Source organism: Heloderma suspectum, chromosome 12 (assembly GCF_057233095.1).
Source record: "Heloderma suspectum isolate Gila_16-S chromosome 12, 16-S_ref, whole genome shotgun sequence".
Classification (NCBI taxonomy): Eukaryota; Metazoa; Chordata; class Lepidosauria; order Squamata; family Helodermatidae; genus Heloderma; species Heloderma suspectum.
The window spans coordinates 16,721,008-16,738,530 of NC_139469.1; the positions used below are offsets into that span (position 1 = coordinate 16,721,008).

Here is a 17,523-nt window from a genome sequence, read left to right on the forward strand (position 1 = left end):
TAAAATTAGGGATGACATTATCCCTGTCCCTATCTATGATGCTACATCTTGGAGAGAAGCTATTGCGATGGGTGGCATCTTTAGCATCACCATTCCCTGAGCGGTGGAGGCTGGTGGCTCTGATTTCGGTGGGGCTGTGATCCATTCTGGGTTTCAGTCAGAATCAGCCAGAACTCTAAAGGAACTACCCAAGGTGCTGAACCTAGTTCAGAGATTGTGTTCAGCACCTTGGATGGCTCCTTATAGTTCTGGCTGGCTCTGACTAAAACTCAGAATGGATTCACAGCCTCACCGAAATTGGGGCCACCAGTGTCCGCTGTCCCTGAGTCCATCTGCAGCTCCTTCCTTCTTCCCCCTCCCTCTCTTGGGAAGATCCTGGAACCTGGACTAGGACAACAAGTGCCAGGGAGTGGAAGAGATGGCCCCCTGGATATCTCCATGAATCCTTAATATATTGCAGCTTTGGGAGATTGTAACTGTAAGCTCCTGCGGGAACTGAATAAAAACTCAGGTGTTTAGCACTACGCCAGAAGTTCTCCATGGACCATTTTCAGCAAAAAGCAGAGGGTTGGGGTTGGACAAATAATTCCCTTCCAAATTTCAGATGGGGGAAAATAAAATCTAGTAATGGGGGATGGGTTATAGACATTGTACCCATGTCTTTCTGAAAGAAAGAAAAAGAAAGAAAGCTGCTATCACACTTTTCCTCATCTCAAATTGTTAGAATTTTCCCTGCCCTCTATAAAGGATCATCAAAGTGACTTCATAAATCTACAATCTGCAAATGGGGCATAGAATGGTAGCGGGGTGGTGGTGGCTCAGCTCCAGCCATCTACATCCCTTGCAACCATAACAAGTGACAGATGAGCCTCCCTCCCAGTTTCTGGAAAACTAAGGGCCAGTGTGGTGTAGTGGCTAGAGTGTTGGATTGGGACTTGGGAGATCCGGGTTCTAGTCCCTACTCAGCCATGGAAGCTCGCTGGGTGACTTTGGGCCAGTCGCAGACTGAGTTGTGAGGTTAAAATGGAGAGAAGGAGGATTATGTACACCATCTTGGGTTCCTTAAAGAGGAAAAAAGGTGGGATATAAATGTAATGAATAAAAAAATAAATCAGGGCTCAGTCCAATGGGATCCATCCTGAGTACTCATAAGCCTCCAACCTCGGAGGTTTACAAGTATTCTATGCAGAGCGGGAACCGAGTTGTGTCTCTCATTCTGCATTTCAGCTACATGGGTGTTTCCCTTGTCTAGGGGAGGCTTTGGGGAGGGGGAGGGAAGGAGGCTGGGGTGGCTGTAGGATTTGTCATATGGCTGCCCTCCCGGTCTTGTCTTCTCCCCTCCTCCAAGAATTCCCCCTTTCCCATCCCATGAACTCGCATTTGTGAGCTCATAGCAGCAGCCAGGCTGTGAGGGGGCAGGGAGCACAGTTTCTTGTCTCTGAACTTGGATCCCAGCAACTGAAATATCCTATGTCCCCCAGACCCTGTCCAGGGGACATAAGATTGCTCCCTAAGCATCTTTCTGGATACTGGCCTTTGTTTGCCAAATACCTGTGGGAGATCTCTGCTTTATTGTTTTCCAGACATCTGTGAAGATTTTTGATGTACCCATTGAAAATCATATCGTTCTGTTCATGCCTAAGAGCTCAGATGTGTTTGGCGAGGCTTATGAAAATTATACATCTGCTGCTGTGGAATTCCGAGGGAAGGTTGGTAGAGGGGGGTTGATGGTAAAGTTGGATTCTCCTGCTTTTCAAAGGTTGGACATCAAAAGTACTGCTGTTATGAGTGAAGGACCACGATCCTTTGTATATATTGCTACTAAATTTATCTTATGCTCTTACAAGTATACAAGAAAATGGAAGGAGGAGACAGTGGGCAAGCGTATTTGGAAAGATGAAGCCAAGGGATGGGTTTCTTTGCAAATAGGGGTTGTACTTTTACGCTGTACATTTTGGGACCTAAAAATATCTCTTGTTTTTATATCTCAACTAATGCAGCTGCAATGAAAGGGGGCTTAATCAGAGACTTGGTTCAAGGTAGGGATGTCAGACAAATCCACAATGGAATGAAATGAGTTTGGATTTCTGTGAATCCAACCCATGGATTCCACAGACTCGTGGTTTTTTTTTTAACTTTCCAGAATTTTATGCACATTTAGTCATAGAATAATATGTAAAATTCTAAAAAATCAGCTGAAAATGTGCATTTCCCCATAGGCTAAAGTGTGAAAATGCGCATTTTGGGTGGATTTGCACATTTTGAGGGGGGATTTGCACATTTGCGCAAGTGCAAATTTGCACAAGTATGAGTTTGCACAAATTTAGGAAACTGAGAAAAATTCCATCCTGTCAACGAGTGGACGACAGAATGAAAGGCACCTGGCAATCTGCAAAACGCAGATGGCATGAAATTTACAAAATCCATATGTCCCTAGGTCAAGGTTTTCTTCCTCCCCCTGACTATTAGAGATGGATGGATCTGTCAGTTTCACTTTCTGTATTATATATTGTATTTCTATATTGTATTTTACCCCTTCAGGATCACTGCCTTGTTGTGGCGAAGGGGCTTGCGTAACTCAGTGAAGCCATAAGTAATGCCTTGCAGGGCCACCCAAGACAGACAGGTCATGGCGGAGAGTTCTGACAAAATGTGGTCCACTGGAGAAGGAAATGGCAACCCACTCCAGTATTCTTGCCAAGAAAACCCCATGGAACGTATCACAAGGCTAAAAGAGATGATACTGGAAGATGAGCCCCTCAGGTCGGAAGGTGTCCAATATACTACTAGGGAAGAGCAGAGTGAATTTCCAAGTAGCGCCAGAAAAAGTGAAGCAGCTGGGTCAAAGCCAAAAGGACACTCAGCTGTGGATGTGTCTGGTGGTGAAAAGAAAATCCAATTCTGTAAAGAACAATATTGTTTAGGAACCTGGAATGTAAGGTCAATGAATCAAGGTAAGCTGGAGGTGGTCAAACATGAGATGGCAAGACTGAACATCAACAGCTTGGGAATCAGCGAACTAAAATGGACAAGCATGGGCGAATTTGTGACCATTATATCTACTACTGTGGGCAAGAATCCCTTAGAAGAAATGGAGTAGCACTCATAGTCAATAAAAAGGTGGGAAAAGCAGTACTGGAGTACAATCTCAAAAACGATAGAATGATCTCAGTACGAATCCAAGGCAAACCATTCAACATCACCGTAATTCAAGTCCATGCCCCAGCCACTGAGGCTGAAGAAGCTGAGGTTGATCAGTTCTAGAGACTAGAGATCTCTTCAAGAAAATCGGAGATATCAAGGGAACGTTTTGTGCAAAGATGGGCATGATAAAGGACAAAGAAGGCAGGGACCTAACAGAAGCAGATGAGATTAAGAAGAGGTGGAAAGAATACACTGAAGGACTATACAGGAAAGATCTGAATGTCCCCGATAGCCATGATAGTGCGGTCACTGAACTTGAGCTGGACATCCTAGAGAGTGAGCCTTAGGAAGCATTACTAACCACAAAGCTAGTGGAGATGACAGTATTCCAGCTGAGCTATTTAAAATCCTAAAAGATGATGCTGTTAAAGTGCTGCACTCAATATGCCAACAAATTTGGAACACTCAACAGTGGCCACAAGACTGGAAAAGATCAGTTTACATTCCAGTTCCAAAGAAGGGCAATGCCAAAGAGTGTTCAAACTACCGTACAATTGCACTCATTTCGCATGCCAGCAAGGTGATGCTCAAAATCCTACAAGCTAGGCTTCAGCAGTATGTGAACCGAGAACTACCGGAAGTACAAGCTGGGTTTTGAAGAGGCAGAAGAACTAGAGATCAAATCGCCAACATTTGCTGGATCCTGGAGAAAGCAAGAGAATTCCAGAAAAAATCTATTTCTGCTTCATTGACTATGCTCAAGCCTTTGATTGTGTGGATCACAACAAACTGTGGCAAATTCTGAAAGAGATGGGAGTACCAGACCACCTTACCTGTCTCCTGAGAAACCTGTATGAGGGTCAAGAAGCAATGAAATTAAAAGATGCTTGCTCCTTGGGAGGAAAGCTATGGCAAACCTATAAGAAGCAGAGACATCACCTTGCTGACAAAGGTCCATATAATCAAAGCTATGGTTTTCCCAGTAGTAATGTATGGCTGAGAGAGCTGGACGATAAGGAAGGCTGAGCGCCGAAAAATTGATGCTTTCGAACTGTGGTGCTGGAGAAGACTCTTACGAGTCCGCTGGACTGCAAGGAGGTCAAATCAGTCAGTCCTAAAGGAAATCAACCCTGACTGCTCATTGGAAGGACAGATACTGAAGCTGAAGCTCAAATATTTTGTCCACCTAATGCGAAGAGAAAAGTCACTGGAAAAGACCCTGATGCTGGGAAAGATTGAAGGCAAAAGGAGAAGGGGACAGCAGAGGATGAGATGGCTAGATAGCATCACCACTGCAATGAATATGAACCTGAGCACACTCCGGAAGAGAGCGGAGGACAGGAAGGCCGGGCATGCTGTGGTCCATGGGGTCACGAAGAGTTGGACACGACTTAACGACTGAACAACAAAATTGTATTTTATCATGTTGTATTTTAGGGTTCTAATTGCTGTGAACCTCCTAGATAGGTGTGGCTATTGGGCAGGACAGAAATGTAATAAATAAATAAAAGAAATGAATATACCTTTCAGCCACAAGTTCATTCCATCCCATTTCTGCATCAGTTAGCAATTTTTTTTAAGCCTCCATGGAAATGGGAATGCGTTTTGTACACATGTTTTATTATGCATTTCCCCCTAATATACACATTTTTTTGCAAGCACTCTTCCCTGATCTTTTGTATGCTACTCCTTCCCCTAATATATGCATATTTTTGTATGCTGTTTTCCCCAGTGAATGAATTTTTGTACACATGGTTTAATTGGAGAGCTGCATCGCAAAATTTAAGTGCAAGACTGAAGGATAATTGCAATTCCGCTGTGTATATTAGTTTGGGAAAGTACGTTATTATGTCAGTTTGTATAAATATATGAACCAAGCAAATCCCCCCCCCCATTAATCTTACCAATTATATTTTTGCCTTTCTGGGGTAACCCTGCAAGCCTTGATTCAAATGCAATATTCTCCTCTTTAGTCTATATGTAATGGACTGGGGGTGGTGAACATGGAAAATACCATCCCTGTTGCTTTTGTCATGTTGCAGTATTAACATTTTTATTACAGGCACTTCAGCACGGGAGAGGGGCAACACTCAGGGCCAACCCACATGCAACGTTAAATGTGTCTTTGCATCTAAGGTGCAAGTTTTAATAATGCAAATTGCATTAGCAGGGAGCGGGAGGGGGAAGGAGAGCAGCTAATAATTAATTGGATCAGAGCACACTTGGAGGGGGATTAAACCATTCATTCATTTCTTCGTTCATTCATGCGTTAGATTTCTATACTACCCAGTAGCCAAAGTTCACTGGGCAGTTTGTGGTCTCCTCTCCTGCTGTGGTCCTGAGGACAATCCATCGTCTGAAGCTAATATTTGCTTCTGGGGAGGAGAGGGGGGCATCACCAACAGGGACTGGCCACGAGATCACATTACACCAGTACTTTTCCAGCTGTACTTGTTGCCAGTCCATTTCTGGGCCCAATTCAAAGTGCTGGTGTTAACACTCAAAGCCCTTAATGGCTTGGGGCCAGGTTATCTGAAGGATTGCCTCCTCCCATATGTGCCTGCCCGGACCCTAAGATCATCCTCAGGGGTCCTTCTCTGGGAGCCCCTGCCAGAGGAAGTGAGGCAGGTGGCTATCAGGAAGAGGGCCTTTTCTGCCATGGCACCCTGGTTGTGGAATGAGCTCTCTAGAGAGGTTCGCCTGGTGCCTACGTTGTTCTCCTTCTGGTGCCAGGTGAAGACCTTGTTATTCTCCCAGTATTTTAGCATTTTAGCTTCTTAATCTTTTAGCTCTGGTGTTTTAAGTCTGTGTATTTTAAATCTCTGCATTGCTGCTAGGTTTTATTCTAGTTGTACTGCTTTATTGTGGTGTTAAGCTTTCATATTTTATACTGCTTTATGCTGCACTCCGTGGTTTTAATTCTTGTGAACCGCCTGGAGAGCTTCAGCTATTGGGAGGTATAGAAATAAATAAATAAATAAATAAATAAACAAACGTGCTGCTGGCCAGGTTCCAGAGCATGTGTTCAGGGGCCCAGAGGGACAGGGACAGATGACATGGTCTAAAGTGGGCTGGTGGTTGCTTAGATGGAAGAGTTGGATGTTATGGCTTTATATAGGGCCTAGCAATCCAGATTGGCTTGTAGGGTCACCTGACAGTATTCAGGCTGCTTCCAAAGTCTCAAAGACACCCTTGGCCTGCAGAGTTTGTCTGCCTCTTGCTGAGGAACCAGACCAGTGATGATGCAAGAGATAAGGGACCAGGGCATGGCAGATGGGATCTTGGGTTCAAGACACCACAACCAGACTGGTGCCATTCAGCTCCATTCATCCATCCAAATAGGTTTTAAGATATAAGGATGTATCTATAAGTTCTATAAGGAGCAAAGAATAGGCTGTCTACTTAGTGCTTATGCATAGCCAACAAAGAAGAAATGCATCAAAAAACAGAAGAAAAGACAAAAGGGGATGCTGATTTGTACAAATATTTGTATATGCTAATTTATAAGTTTATTTATTTATTTACAATATTTATATACCACTCCACGTCAGAAGATTTCAGAGTGGTGAACAACAAAGATAAAAGAATAAAACATGATGTTAAAACAGCTAAAACGTTTTTTAAAAAGACAAATTCCAATAAGGTCGAATTTAAGTCTGCAGCTGGTCACACAAGGAGGCGTCTCGAAATAACAGTGTCTTCAGGAGGTACCAGAAGGAACACAATGTTGGCACCTGCCTGACTTCCAAAGGCATGGAATTCCACAGGAAGGGGGCCACCACACTGAAGCCTGTTTTCCTGGTGGACTCCAACCGGGCCATGTGTCCATGTGAAACCACCAGGAACATACAGATGCAAATTTGGAAGTAATTCACATAATTTCAATAGAAATACAATCCCATTATAGGGGAGAAGACAGTGATAAGGTGACCTGTGTGCTTACTCAGTCTGTTGTCCAAGTGCTAACTGTTGATGGGAAAATTCTCTGCCTTCTTAGGGTTCTTGTTCTTGAAACTGGACTTGAAACTGTAAATTAGGACACATGGCCACCCTATGTGTCCAGAGTCACCTTCTAGGACAGCCTTCCCCAGCCTGGTGCCCTCCAGATGTTTTTGATTACAGCTCCCATCAGCCTCAGCCAACACAGCCAATGGTCAGGAATGACAGGGGTTCTCATCCAAAACATCTGGAGGGCCTGAGGTTGGGGAAGTCTGTTCTAGGATGTCACAAAGTAGAATCTCTCCTGCTTCTTTCATTCCTCAGATCCTGTTCATCTTTGTGGATACTGATGAAACCAGAAATGGCCGGGTGATCGAATACTTCCATGTCACTGAGGTGGAAGTCCCTGCTGTACAAATCCTAAACTTGACGAGCGATGTCAGGTACAAGATGCCGGCGGATGATGTGACCACAGAGAATCTACGAGGCTTCTGCCAGAGCTACTTAGAAGGAAAAGCAAAGGTATGGAAACAAAGGAGACCAGATTTTTGTCTGGAATTGTACCAACTTCATGGCAACTTGGGACTATGGCGTTTGGGGAATTTTAAAAAAAAATCCTGACCTGAACGTGCTGTGTCTGTTTAGTCTGGAGAAGAGAATGTTGAGGGGGCATAGTTAGGGATGGGTGAATGAGTGACATTCAAAATCACCAGGATTCTTCTAACATCATCTTCTGTCCAGTCTCTGTTCACATTTGCGATTGCTGCTCACTCTATGCAAATGGGAAACTTGTGAAAATCAAGCAGGGATCAAACAGGATATTTGCACAAATCTCCCCAAATTTGCACAAATTTCCTTCCAAGACTAAAGCGGGGCTGATTCAGTCTACTGAGAAAATTGGTGTGAATTAGGAAATTTGAACAAATGGAACTGGGAATTGGAAATGAGACAAATGCGAGCATGTGTTTCACAATTCACGAATATTTCCAGTAGATACATGCTTATACTGGAGGTCGTGTTTGGTGCTTCAAACAGGGCATTGTCACATGTTTTATGAGCAAAACAAAAATTCTCATACATCCCTAGGGATGATATTTGAAGAGCTGCCATGCAGAAGATGGAGCAGAATCGTTCTCTGCTGCTCCAGTGGGCAGGACTAAAACCAGTGGGTGGAAATTGCAGGGAAGCACCTTTTGCCTAAACATTAGGGGAATCTTCTGAATGGTAGGAGCTGTTACTTGAGCAGGCTGCCTTGGGAGGTGGTGTCACGATTCCCTAGCCCCCCACTTCACTTCAAATGCCCAAACATACACAGATGAGAGGCTTCAGTCTGCAGCTTTTATTCTATTACTTCATAGGGTCATACAGATGCAAATTCTCAGAGAAACTCTTCATCTACAAGGAATGCCTTCAGGTGATCCAAATGGAATTTACGAGAGTTGCCTGCCATTACACGGTCTCACTAGTCTAACTTAAGGGGGGAAGGTCCCTCTCTTCTCATGAGGCCTCTAAGGGTAGCTTCTCATGCAAGGCCAGTCGGGTAGACTGTCTAAGTTCTGCCCCTGCCTTCTCTCTCTTTGCTCTGCACCTGTGCCTGACATCTATTAGGTCAATCTCCTGTTTGTTGCCTCTCATGGGGGGGGGCGGGGGGGAGGGACCCTCAAGCTCAGCCATCTGTACATTTGTAACCTGAGAAGCTGACCTACTCATATCTGGACTAGCCTGGGAAAACAACTCCCCCATGTCTGATGATTCTCCTTCAGAATATGAACTGCTATCCCACTCCCTGCACTGAGAGACACCCTTGACAGGTGGAGGGCTCTCGTTTGCTGGAGGTATTTAAGCAAGGGCTGGACAGCCATGTGTCATGGATGCTGTAGGTCCTACAGTGAGCAGGAGGTTGGACTAGATGATTTCCAAGGCCCCTTCCAACTCTAAATTTCTATGGTTCAATGATACTATATTCCAGTTTCAAAATTAATTTGACTAGGAGGTTGGACTAGATGATTTCCAAGGACCCTTCCAACTCTAAATTTCTGTGGTTCAATGATGCTATATTCCAATTCCAAAATTAATTTGATAAGTTCTCCTAATTAAGTCAGAATTCAAGAGGAGTGGAATAGAGAACAGATTGACCCTGGGGACAACAAAAGGAGAGAATGGGAGGGGGAAATCCACTCATCCTTATTTATACATACATGATTAGAGCAGATGCTGATATAAACAAACAGCTGTGCTACTGCAATGACTTTGGCTCTATTTCTGTGGTAAGAAGTGGACAGTTGACAATTAAAGCCAAAGGAAACATGTGGCTGGATAAACCTCCCCAAGCACTTTGAAGGAAGATGGCCACTTAATCACACCAGCACGGCATCCTAGGTGAGCCCCTGTTGGCATCCCCCAGCTTACATTTCTTACCTCTCTTCTTATTAGCAACATCAGTCCAGCGAGGAAATCCAAGAAGGCTGGGATAAGAAGCCCGTCAAAGCACTTGTTGGGAAAAACTTTGACAGGGTTGTCTTTAATGAGAAGAACCATGTGTTTGTAATGTTCTGTGAGTATCACTCGTACTTCTGGAGGGGAGACTCCCAAGGCTAAATTCTTATAGTGCAAAATCCATTGTTTTATGGATAAGAGCAATGGATAGCATGGTATATTGAGCTGGTGTGGGTGAGAATTGTCAAGCAAGTTCTTCTAATTCAGTTTTGGAATGGAAACTAAGAAATGGAACCTGAGAATGGAAACAGAGAATCTAAGTTGCAAGTGGGACCTGTGACAAAATGTTGCAGCATGGAGAGTTCCTGTTTAGTGTCAGTGAGCCATGCCATCCTCCAGGATATTCTATTCCATTCCCCCTCCCACATTTTTTTCCACACACACCCAACAGTCAGTGTCCCATTCTGTGGGTGTCTGAGGCTTACAGGGGGAGCCAGTAGTATCTGATGGAGTCAGATCAAGGCAGATAAAGTCCAATCAGGGTAGGCAAAGTCAAAGAGAAGCCCTCTTATGCAGAGGGCTGATGAAACCAGGACAGCCCCAAGTGAGCCCTGCTGGCTGAAGCTGTCTTCTACTAGGAGAACTATAGGAAGATGTGGTCTCACCAAGGAGCTGAAGCATATGTAGGCTGACAAGGCCTGTTGTGTGGTTACTTCTGCCTCCCTGGAGGATCTGACTGGACTGTTAAAGAACCCTTGCCTGATTTTGCAGTCTTAGACTTCTGTGAGGCTGGGGAGATGGAGGTTCTGCCAAGGACTCATCCTCTGAGTCAGTGGATGGTAGCTGGCCTGTGCCTTCTGGCTGGGAGGACCTTAAATAAAGCACAGATAGTCCTTCCCTTGAGGAAACATCCTGAGGCCCCTCATCCTCATCAGAGTCTTCCACTGTGCACTGAAAGGTACAAGGGCTGAGGATCATGACAGTCTCAGCATTCCACAGCCAAGTGGGAACTAAAAGCACAGCCAAGCTAGAAGTAAACACAGCCATGCTGGACATAAACACAGCCAGGTCAGACGTGATGTGGTGATGTCAGCATGGATGCACTGCTACTACCAGAGTTTTGAAAGGCTTCTCCCAGAAAAGCAAAGGGAGAGGGCCCAGGCTTATGAAGCCCAGAGGAGGAGCAACTGAAAATAACTGCAGCCACAGTCCCCAGCTTCAGCCACTGAGACAGCTACCTCTACTGCAGGTGCGAAAATGAGAAGTCAAACCCTATATATTAACAGTGAACTAAGCCTCCAAGTACATATCCTTATGTAGCCAGAGCTGCACCATCCACAAGACAGAGATTCCAGCAGGTAACTTCCTGGAGCCTGGTCAGACAAATTGTGCGGCTTCTTTCCCCTAAAAGCTCAGGAACGTCACCACCGCTTGCTCACCACTCTTCTGAGCCTTAAAAATCCCATAGGGACTTATTTGCTTACCTCTTGTCTTGTGTGAGGCCTAATTGGTGTCAAGGGCATGTCCTAAGAGTAGATTTAAGGTAAAAAATCTCCCAAGCAGACAGACATCCTGTCCTCTTGATACTATAAGCTTTTAGAGGTTCAGGCAGGGAATTCATTGTGCACTCTCCCCGTTTTCTGTTTTTCTTTTCCCACTGGCATTCAACATTCCTCAAGCCTCTTTCAGCTCTTTTTGGGGAGGGGTTGCCCTCTTTTTGTTGTTTAAAAGTTTTTTTAAAAATTCACCTGAACGTAGTGATACTTCCGTCTTGTTTCTCAGGGGCTTGTTTTGGCTGCAAATTGCAATGCTATTGGCACTCACCACCTGTTCTCGCGATTAGAGGGAACAATGCGTTTTGGCACCAACGCTACTTTTGAATACATTTCCCCTTCTTTGTTTGTTTTCTTTCCCAATCACAGACGCACCTTGGTCTCATGACTGCCAGGAACTCTTACCAGCTTGGGATGAGCTGGGCAAGATGTTTGAAAGCCGCAAAAAAGTAGTCATTGCCAAAATAGACTACACGGCAAACGACATCCTGCTAATCAACCTGGAACGCTACCCATTCTTCAGGTTCTTTCCTGCGGGATCCGAAACTGAGGTGAGACACTTGCAGCCGGGAATAGGTGTATGTAGGTAATGGATGTGCTGTGATGAAACGAGGAAATGCTATTCCAACTAGCTGACATGGCGGCTTGGAGGTCTCAAAATCTGAAGGCATGTTTGCCAGGGAGTTCCCTGCATGTCCAGGGTGGTGCTCGGCATAGTGGGGGAAGCGGTATGTGAGCAAAAACAATGAATAAAGCTTCAGGTTTCATAGGGCTCTGCACATCTTTCTCCATGTGATCTGAGCTGCAGTGCTAACCTCAGACAGCTCCAAGTCAGCCCTACTGGTTGAAGCTCTCTTCTGCTGGGAGAACTATAGGAGGATGTGGTTTCACCAGGGAGCTGAAGCCTATGTAGGCTGATAAGGCTTGTTCTGTGGTTAATTCCACCTCCCTGATGGAGCTGACTGGGCTGTCAAAGCGCCCTTGCCTGATTGTGCCATCTTAGATTTCTGCACAGCTGGGGAGGTTGGCCACTGTGTGAACAGACTGACAGACCAGATGGCCCCTTGCTCTGATCCAGCAGGGCTCTTCTTATGTTCTTATGTTTCTTATCACAACAAACAATGAATTGGGATGCATCACAAACAATGAATTGGGATGCATCACAAACAATGAATTGGGATGCATCACAAACAATGAATTGGGATGCATCACAAACAATGAATTGGGATGCATCACAAACAATGAATTGGGATGCATCACAAACAATGAATTGGGATGCATCACAAACAATGAATTGGGATGCATCACAAACAATGAATTGGGATGCATCACAAACAATGAATTGGGATGCATCACAAACAATGAATTGGGATGCATCACAAACAATGAATTGGGATGCATCACAAATTAGTGCAATTAGAAACTCTGAAGAGATTTTTTTTGTTGGAATTTTTATACTAAAATTGTTTACTAGAAAAACACAGATTAAAATGATCAATACAACCACAATATGAAATAATATAAAATGACCAAATGCCTTTCGACACAGGTCTTCCTCAGTGGTCAAACTACTATAAAATAAAATAAAATTCTACACACATTAAAGCAAACACTTAACAGAAATAAACAAACCTGTGAATATAAATAAAATTGTTGGTTAGGAAGATAAGGTTACCAAATGGAATGAGTATATTTATTCAGCAAGAACTTACTCGTTGATTTATAACTGAAGTTCTTATCAGAACCAAAATACCAAAGCAATAATAAAGCTAAAAAACACCCTCCTACAATGGACCTCTCAAATCTTCAAGGCTAGGAGGGTTCCTAATTTGTGGTGCATCCCAATTCATTGTTTGTTTTGAGCAGTTGGGATACATATCTCCTTTGTGTTTGGTCCGCTTATGTTTCTTACCTTCATGAGATGTTGTGTTGCCAATAGGCAATGGCTCTTTTTAGGATTCAGAATGCAATGAACACACTAATGGGCAAAGGCCATAGATTTATTAAGCAGAAGCAAAGTAACAGAATGATTAAAGCAGAAGAAAGCAAAACATGACAATTGGAACAATCTGCTTCAAAGCAAGATCATAAGCTTATGTCCCTACAATTGCCAGGGGATCCCGGGATCAAAATATGACAATGAACGTGACTCAAAACAGCCTGGTCATATGCAGCAATTTTCTGGATCAGCCAGCATCGGAATCCCCACCCTGGGAGTGTCTCAGGGATTCATATATACTATTATGCTCAGGGTAATCCCACCCCTATTCTGGAGCTAGTCCAATGACTTCGAGAATGTTTGGCAGAGACCCAGCATAGATAACTCCATCCCAGCTATCCTGGCTCACCTTGAGAGCTTGCCAGAGGCTTATCTACTACCCTTTTGAGTCGTACAGCCTCAGACAGATCATTGGCCATGGGAATTAATGAGAATACAAAACATAGCTAGCCACTAAAAGCAACAGGCCCGACCAGAAGTATAGACATGAGAAGGAGCAAATTGTTGTACACCACTAAAGTCCTCGAAATAACAATGGTCTTCCACATTTCCACTACAGATGTGCAAGTGAGCATGCTGCCTCTGGGTTGAAGGAACAAAGTGTTTGACCACCATCCAAATCAAGTAGGCCTAGACATGCTTAACTCTCCATTGGGGTTTAGCCACACAGCCCCTAGCCCTTGAGAGAGAGCAGTATGTCTAGAGCTCCACCAGCAGGCACTGTACATGAAAATTTAACAGATGGATAGCAGCATCTAAGGTCGAGGGCACTTAGTGCCTTCCAGATGTGTTGCGGCAGTATCCAACTATGTCATTCCATTAGTGCAAATGATGTTGCGCTAGCGGAAACTTGGTTCTGAACTATGTGCAAGAGTAGAATCCACTAAAGTTACTTTTGTGCAAGTGTGGTTGTGCAAGCTGTTTTGCATTATGCTTGTACAACCAGTTGTGCATAACTCTTGTGCAGCACATTGTGCAACCTGTTGTGCATTGTGCTTGTGCAACTGCTTGCACCTGTTGTGCAACCTGTTTCACAACTGGTTGCACAGCTGCTTCAACAACCGGTTGTGCAAGCATAATGGGCACCCACTTCTGCAATGGAAAGATTCAGCAGAGATCTGCTATTATCTATCTCTATCTATCTATCTATCTATCTATCTATCTATCTATCTATCTATCTATCATCTATCTACCTACCTACCTACCTATTTCACCTGGCGCCAGAAGGAATACAATGTAGGTGCAAGGTGAACTTCACTAGGGAGCTCATTCCACAGCCGAGGGGGCCACAGCAGAAAAGGCCCTCTTCCTAGTAGCCACCCGCCTCACTTCCTTTGGCAGGGGCTCACAGAGAAGGGCTGCTGAGGATGTTCTAAAGTCCGGGCAGGCACATATGGGAGGAAGCGATCCTTCAGATAACCTGGCCCCAAGCCATTAAGGGCTTTGAATGTTAATACCAGCACTTTGAATCAGGCCTGGAAATGGACTGGCAGCCAGTGCAGCTGGAAAAGTACTGGCGTAATATGAGCTCATTGGCCAGTCCCTGTTAACAATCTTGCTGCCCTATTTTGGACCAGCTGAAGTTTCCGGAACGTTTTCAAAGGCAGCCCCACATATAACGCATTGCAGTAATCCAGATGAGAAGTTATCAGAGCATGGATAACTGCAGCTAGGCTATCTCTGTCCAGATAAGGGCGTAGTTAGTATACCTGTGTTCTTGGAGTTTGCAGAATGTCACTGTTGAATTCTGCCCTAAGTCTACAACTCCCAGCATTCCTGCCCATTGGCTATGCTGGCTGGGGCTGATGGGAGTTGAAGTCCAAAACATCTGGAGGAGACCTGGCTGGGGATCTCTGATCTACTCTAATAGGCAGCATCTCTGCAGGGTCTCAGGTAGAAGTCTGTTCCATCACCTGCTACTTGAACCTTCTAAGGCAGGGGTGGGGAACCTCTTTCAGCCTGAGGGCTGCATTCAACTTCAGAGAAGCTCTCAGGCCGCATTTCAGTGGTGGGCGGGGTCAATGACAAAAAGGGTGGGGCCAAAATACCAGCATATTTTGGTTTGAATCTCTTATTGCTAGTAATAAAGTCTTAGGAGAGGCATTTCAACCTTTTACAATGGGGGAAAATTTCACAAAATAATCACAATAATAGTCTTAGAAGAGGCATTTCAGCCTTTTAGAATGGGGGGAAGTTGTGCAAACAATCGGTGGTTGGAGGAAAGGGGGTGGTGCCAAGAGAAGGGGAGTGGCCATCAGGGGAACCACACCGGAACCCCAGGGAGGCCTGATTTGGCCCATGGTCCCAATGTTCAACACCACCATTCTCAGGGGAGATGCCAGGGATTGAACCTGGGCACAGAAAGCCAGTGCTTTACTGAGCTATGATCAGTTCATGAAACCATGTGAAAAGCCCTGATCTCTGAGTCTGGAAGAGATCTCCCAAATCCCTTTCAGTAAACGAGATAGCTAGTTACTTTGCTTTGCTGTAATAGTGCAAGCAGTGCTTCTTGTACTTATGCCAAAGTTTCTGGGTGCAACAAAAAGTGGTAGTACTTCTTTCCCATCGCTCTTCAGATTTGCTGGTCTCTCTCATGCTTTCCCCGAAGATGGAAATAGTCTTACAACAAAGGGGATCACAAATAATTAAAAAACAAAACAAAACACGGATGTCCATACTCCACCATTTGGATGGGTAATCTAATTGAAGCGAGAACATCACCTCTGGAGCCAAGTAATTCAATTCAATGGTACTCTTGTATAATTAAGGCATTACTCAGGTTTCCTTTCTCCCCACATTCCCCACATATGAATTATATTCAATGACATTTGTCCTGATTTAATCTCTTAAGCAGGCCCCCTGTCACTGAGTGCTCATGCCCAGATTCTAATGAACCAAGCTGTGCACTGAGGTGGCACAAGATGTGTCACCTACACAATCCTGAGCAATTTTCTTATTTGGGAATATAAATGTTCAGTGGTTTGTTTGTTTCTTTTTTGACATTGCTCTTGGCACATTTTTGATGTCTAGATATACTAAGTGCAAAGACTGGGCGACTGTGGCTGTGATGTGTGGCCATTAGCTCTCTCAATTGTACAATTTATATACTTATTTTGTGTTATAACATTTATATCCCACCGTTTCCCCTTTTGCAAGGGACCTTTTAAAAAAGTACATAATTTTATTCATTTATTTATATCCCGCTTTTATTCCTTCTAAGGAACCCAAGGTGGTGTACATAATCCTCCTCCTCTCCATTTTATCCTCACAACAACGATCCTGTGAGGTATACATGTGGTATAGCACTCCTGGGACTGTACCATTTCTAGGGTGGGCACTTATTAATTGATTATATTTATATCCCACCTTTTTCCCCCCCAAGAAACCCTACACAGCTTACATGATCCTCCTCCTCTCCATTTATCCTCAAAACCACCCCGTGAGGTAGGGCAGCCTGAGGGTCATAGACTGGCCCCAAATCATCACCCACTCATGGATGAGTGGGGACTAGAACCCGGGTTTCCTGAGTCCCAGTCCAACACTCTAACTGCTACACAAGACTGGCTCTCTTAGAGTTGGAGGGGGCCTTGTAGGTCATCTGGTCCTGCTCCCTGCTCAGTGCAGGAACTCCAGACTTAGGGCAACCCAAACAGATGGCTATCCATAAGAACATAAGATGGGCCCTGCTGGATGAGACCAAGGGTCCATCTAATCCAGCATTCTCTTCACACAGTGGCCAACCAGCTGTCAACCAGGAAACCACTATCAGGACATGAGTGCAACAGCACCCTCCTGCCCATGTTCCCCAGCAACTGGCGTACATAGGCAGACTGCCTCTGATACTGGAGGTATCACAGAGGCATCAGGATTAGTAGCCATTGATGGCCTTCTCCTCCATGAAGTTGTCCAATCCATTTTTAAAGCCATCCAAAGTGGTGGCCATCACTACATCTTGTGTCCACGTACAGCCTCTGCTTAGAGATATCTAGTGAGGGAGAGCCCACCCATCCACCCCTGTATGTAATTGGTTTCAGGGCCATAGCTCAGTGGTAGAGCAGCTGCTTGGCATCCCGAAGGTCCCAGGTTTGATCCCCGGCATCTCCAGGTAGTGAAGGAAAAACTCAGCCTGAAACCCTGGAGAGCCACTGCCAGGCTAGATGGACCAATGGTCCTGATTCAGTATAAGGCAGATAGCTACGTTCCTTGTTCCCATATTCTTACCATCAAGATATTTCTGAAAAAGCACGGTTGGCCAAAACATGGTAGGAGAAATGGGGGAAGAAATTCATTTGTATTTTAAAGTGAACTTATCTAATGTTGCGCTTCCGAAGCATGATGTGAACCAAAACTCAGTTTTCCTTTGAAACTCACACAACTCCCATGTTTTGCAGTGGATTTCTCTTTTTAAAAAATGCATTTAAAGTGCATGTATTAGGGAAAACAATGTTGAAA

The 17,523-nt window shown here is 44.5% G+C and overlaps 1 protein-coding gene across 1 annotated transcript in view; it reads left to right on the plus strand.

The window, feature by feature from the left end:
• Positions 1 to 17,523, plus strand: part of PDILT (protein disulfide isomerase like, testis expressed) — a 45,047-nt gene that overhangs the window by 20,703 nt on the left and 6,821 nt on the right. The window contains exons 6-9 of the mRNA XM_084818571.1: positions 1,584 to 1,709; positions 7,408 to 7,605; positions 9,517 to 9,637; positions 11,442 to 11,623. Coding sequence (XP_084674697.1) covers positions 1,584 to 1,709; positions 7,408 to 7,605; positions 9,517 to 9,637; positions 11,442 to 11,623 — 627 coding nt within the window. The remainder of the gene's footprint in view (positions 1 to 1,583; positions 1,710 to 7,407; positions 7,606 to 9,516; positions 9,638 to 11,441; positions 11,624 to 17,523) is intronic.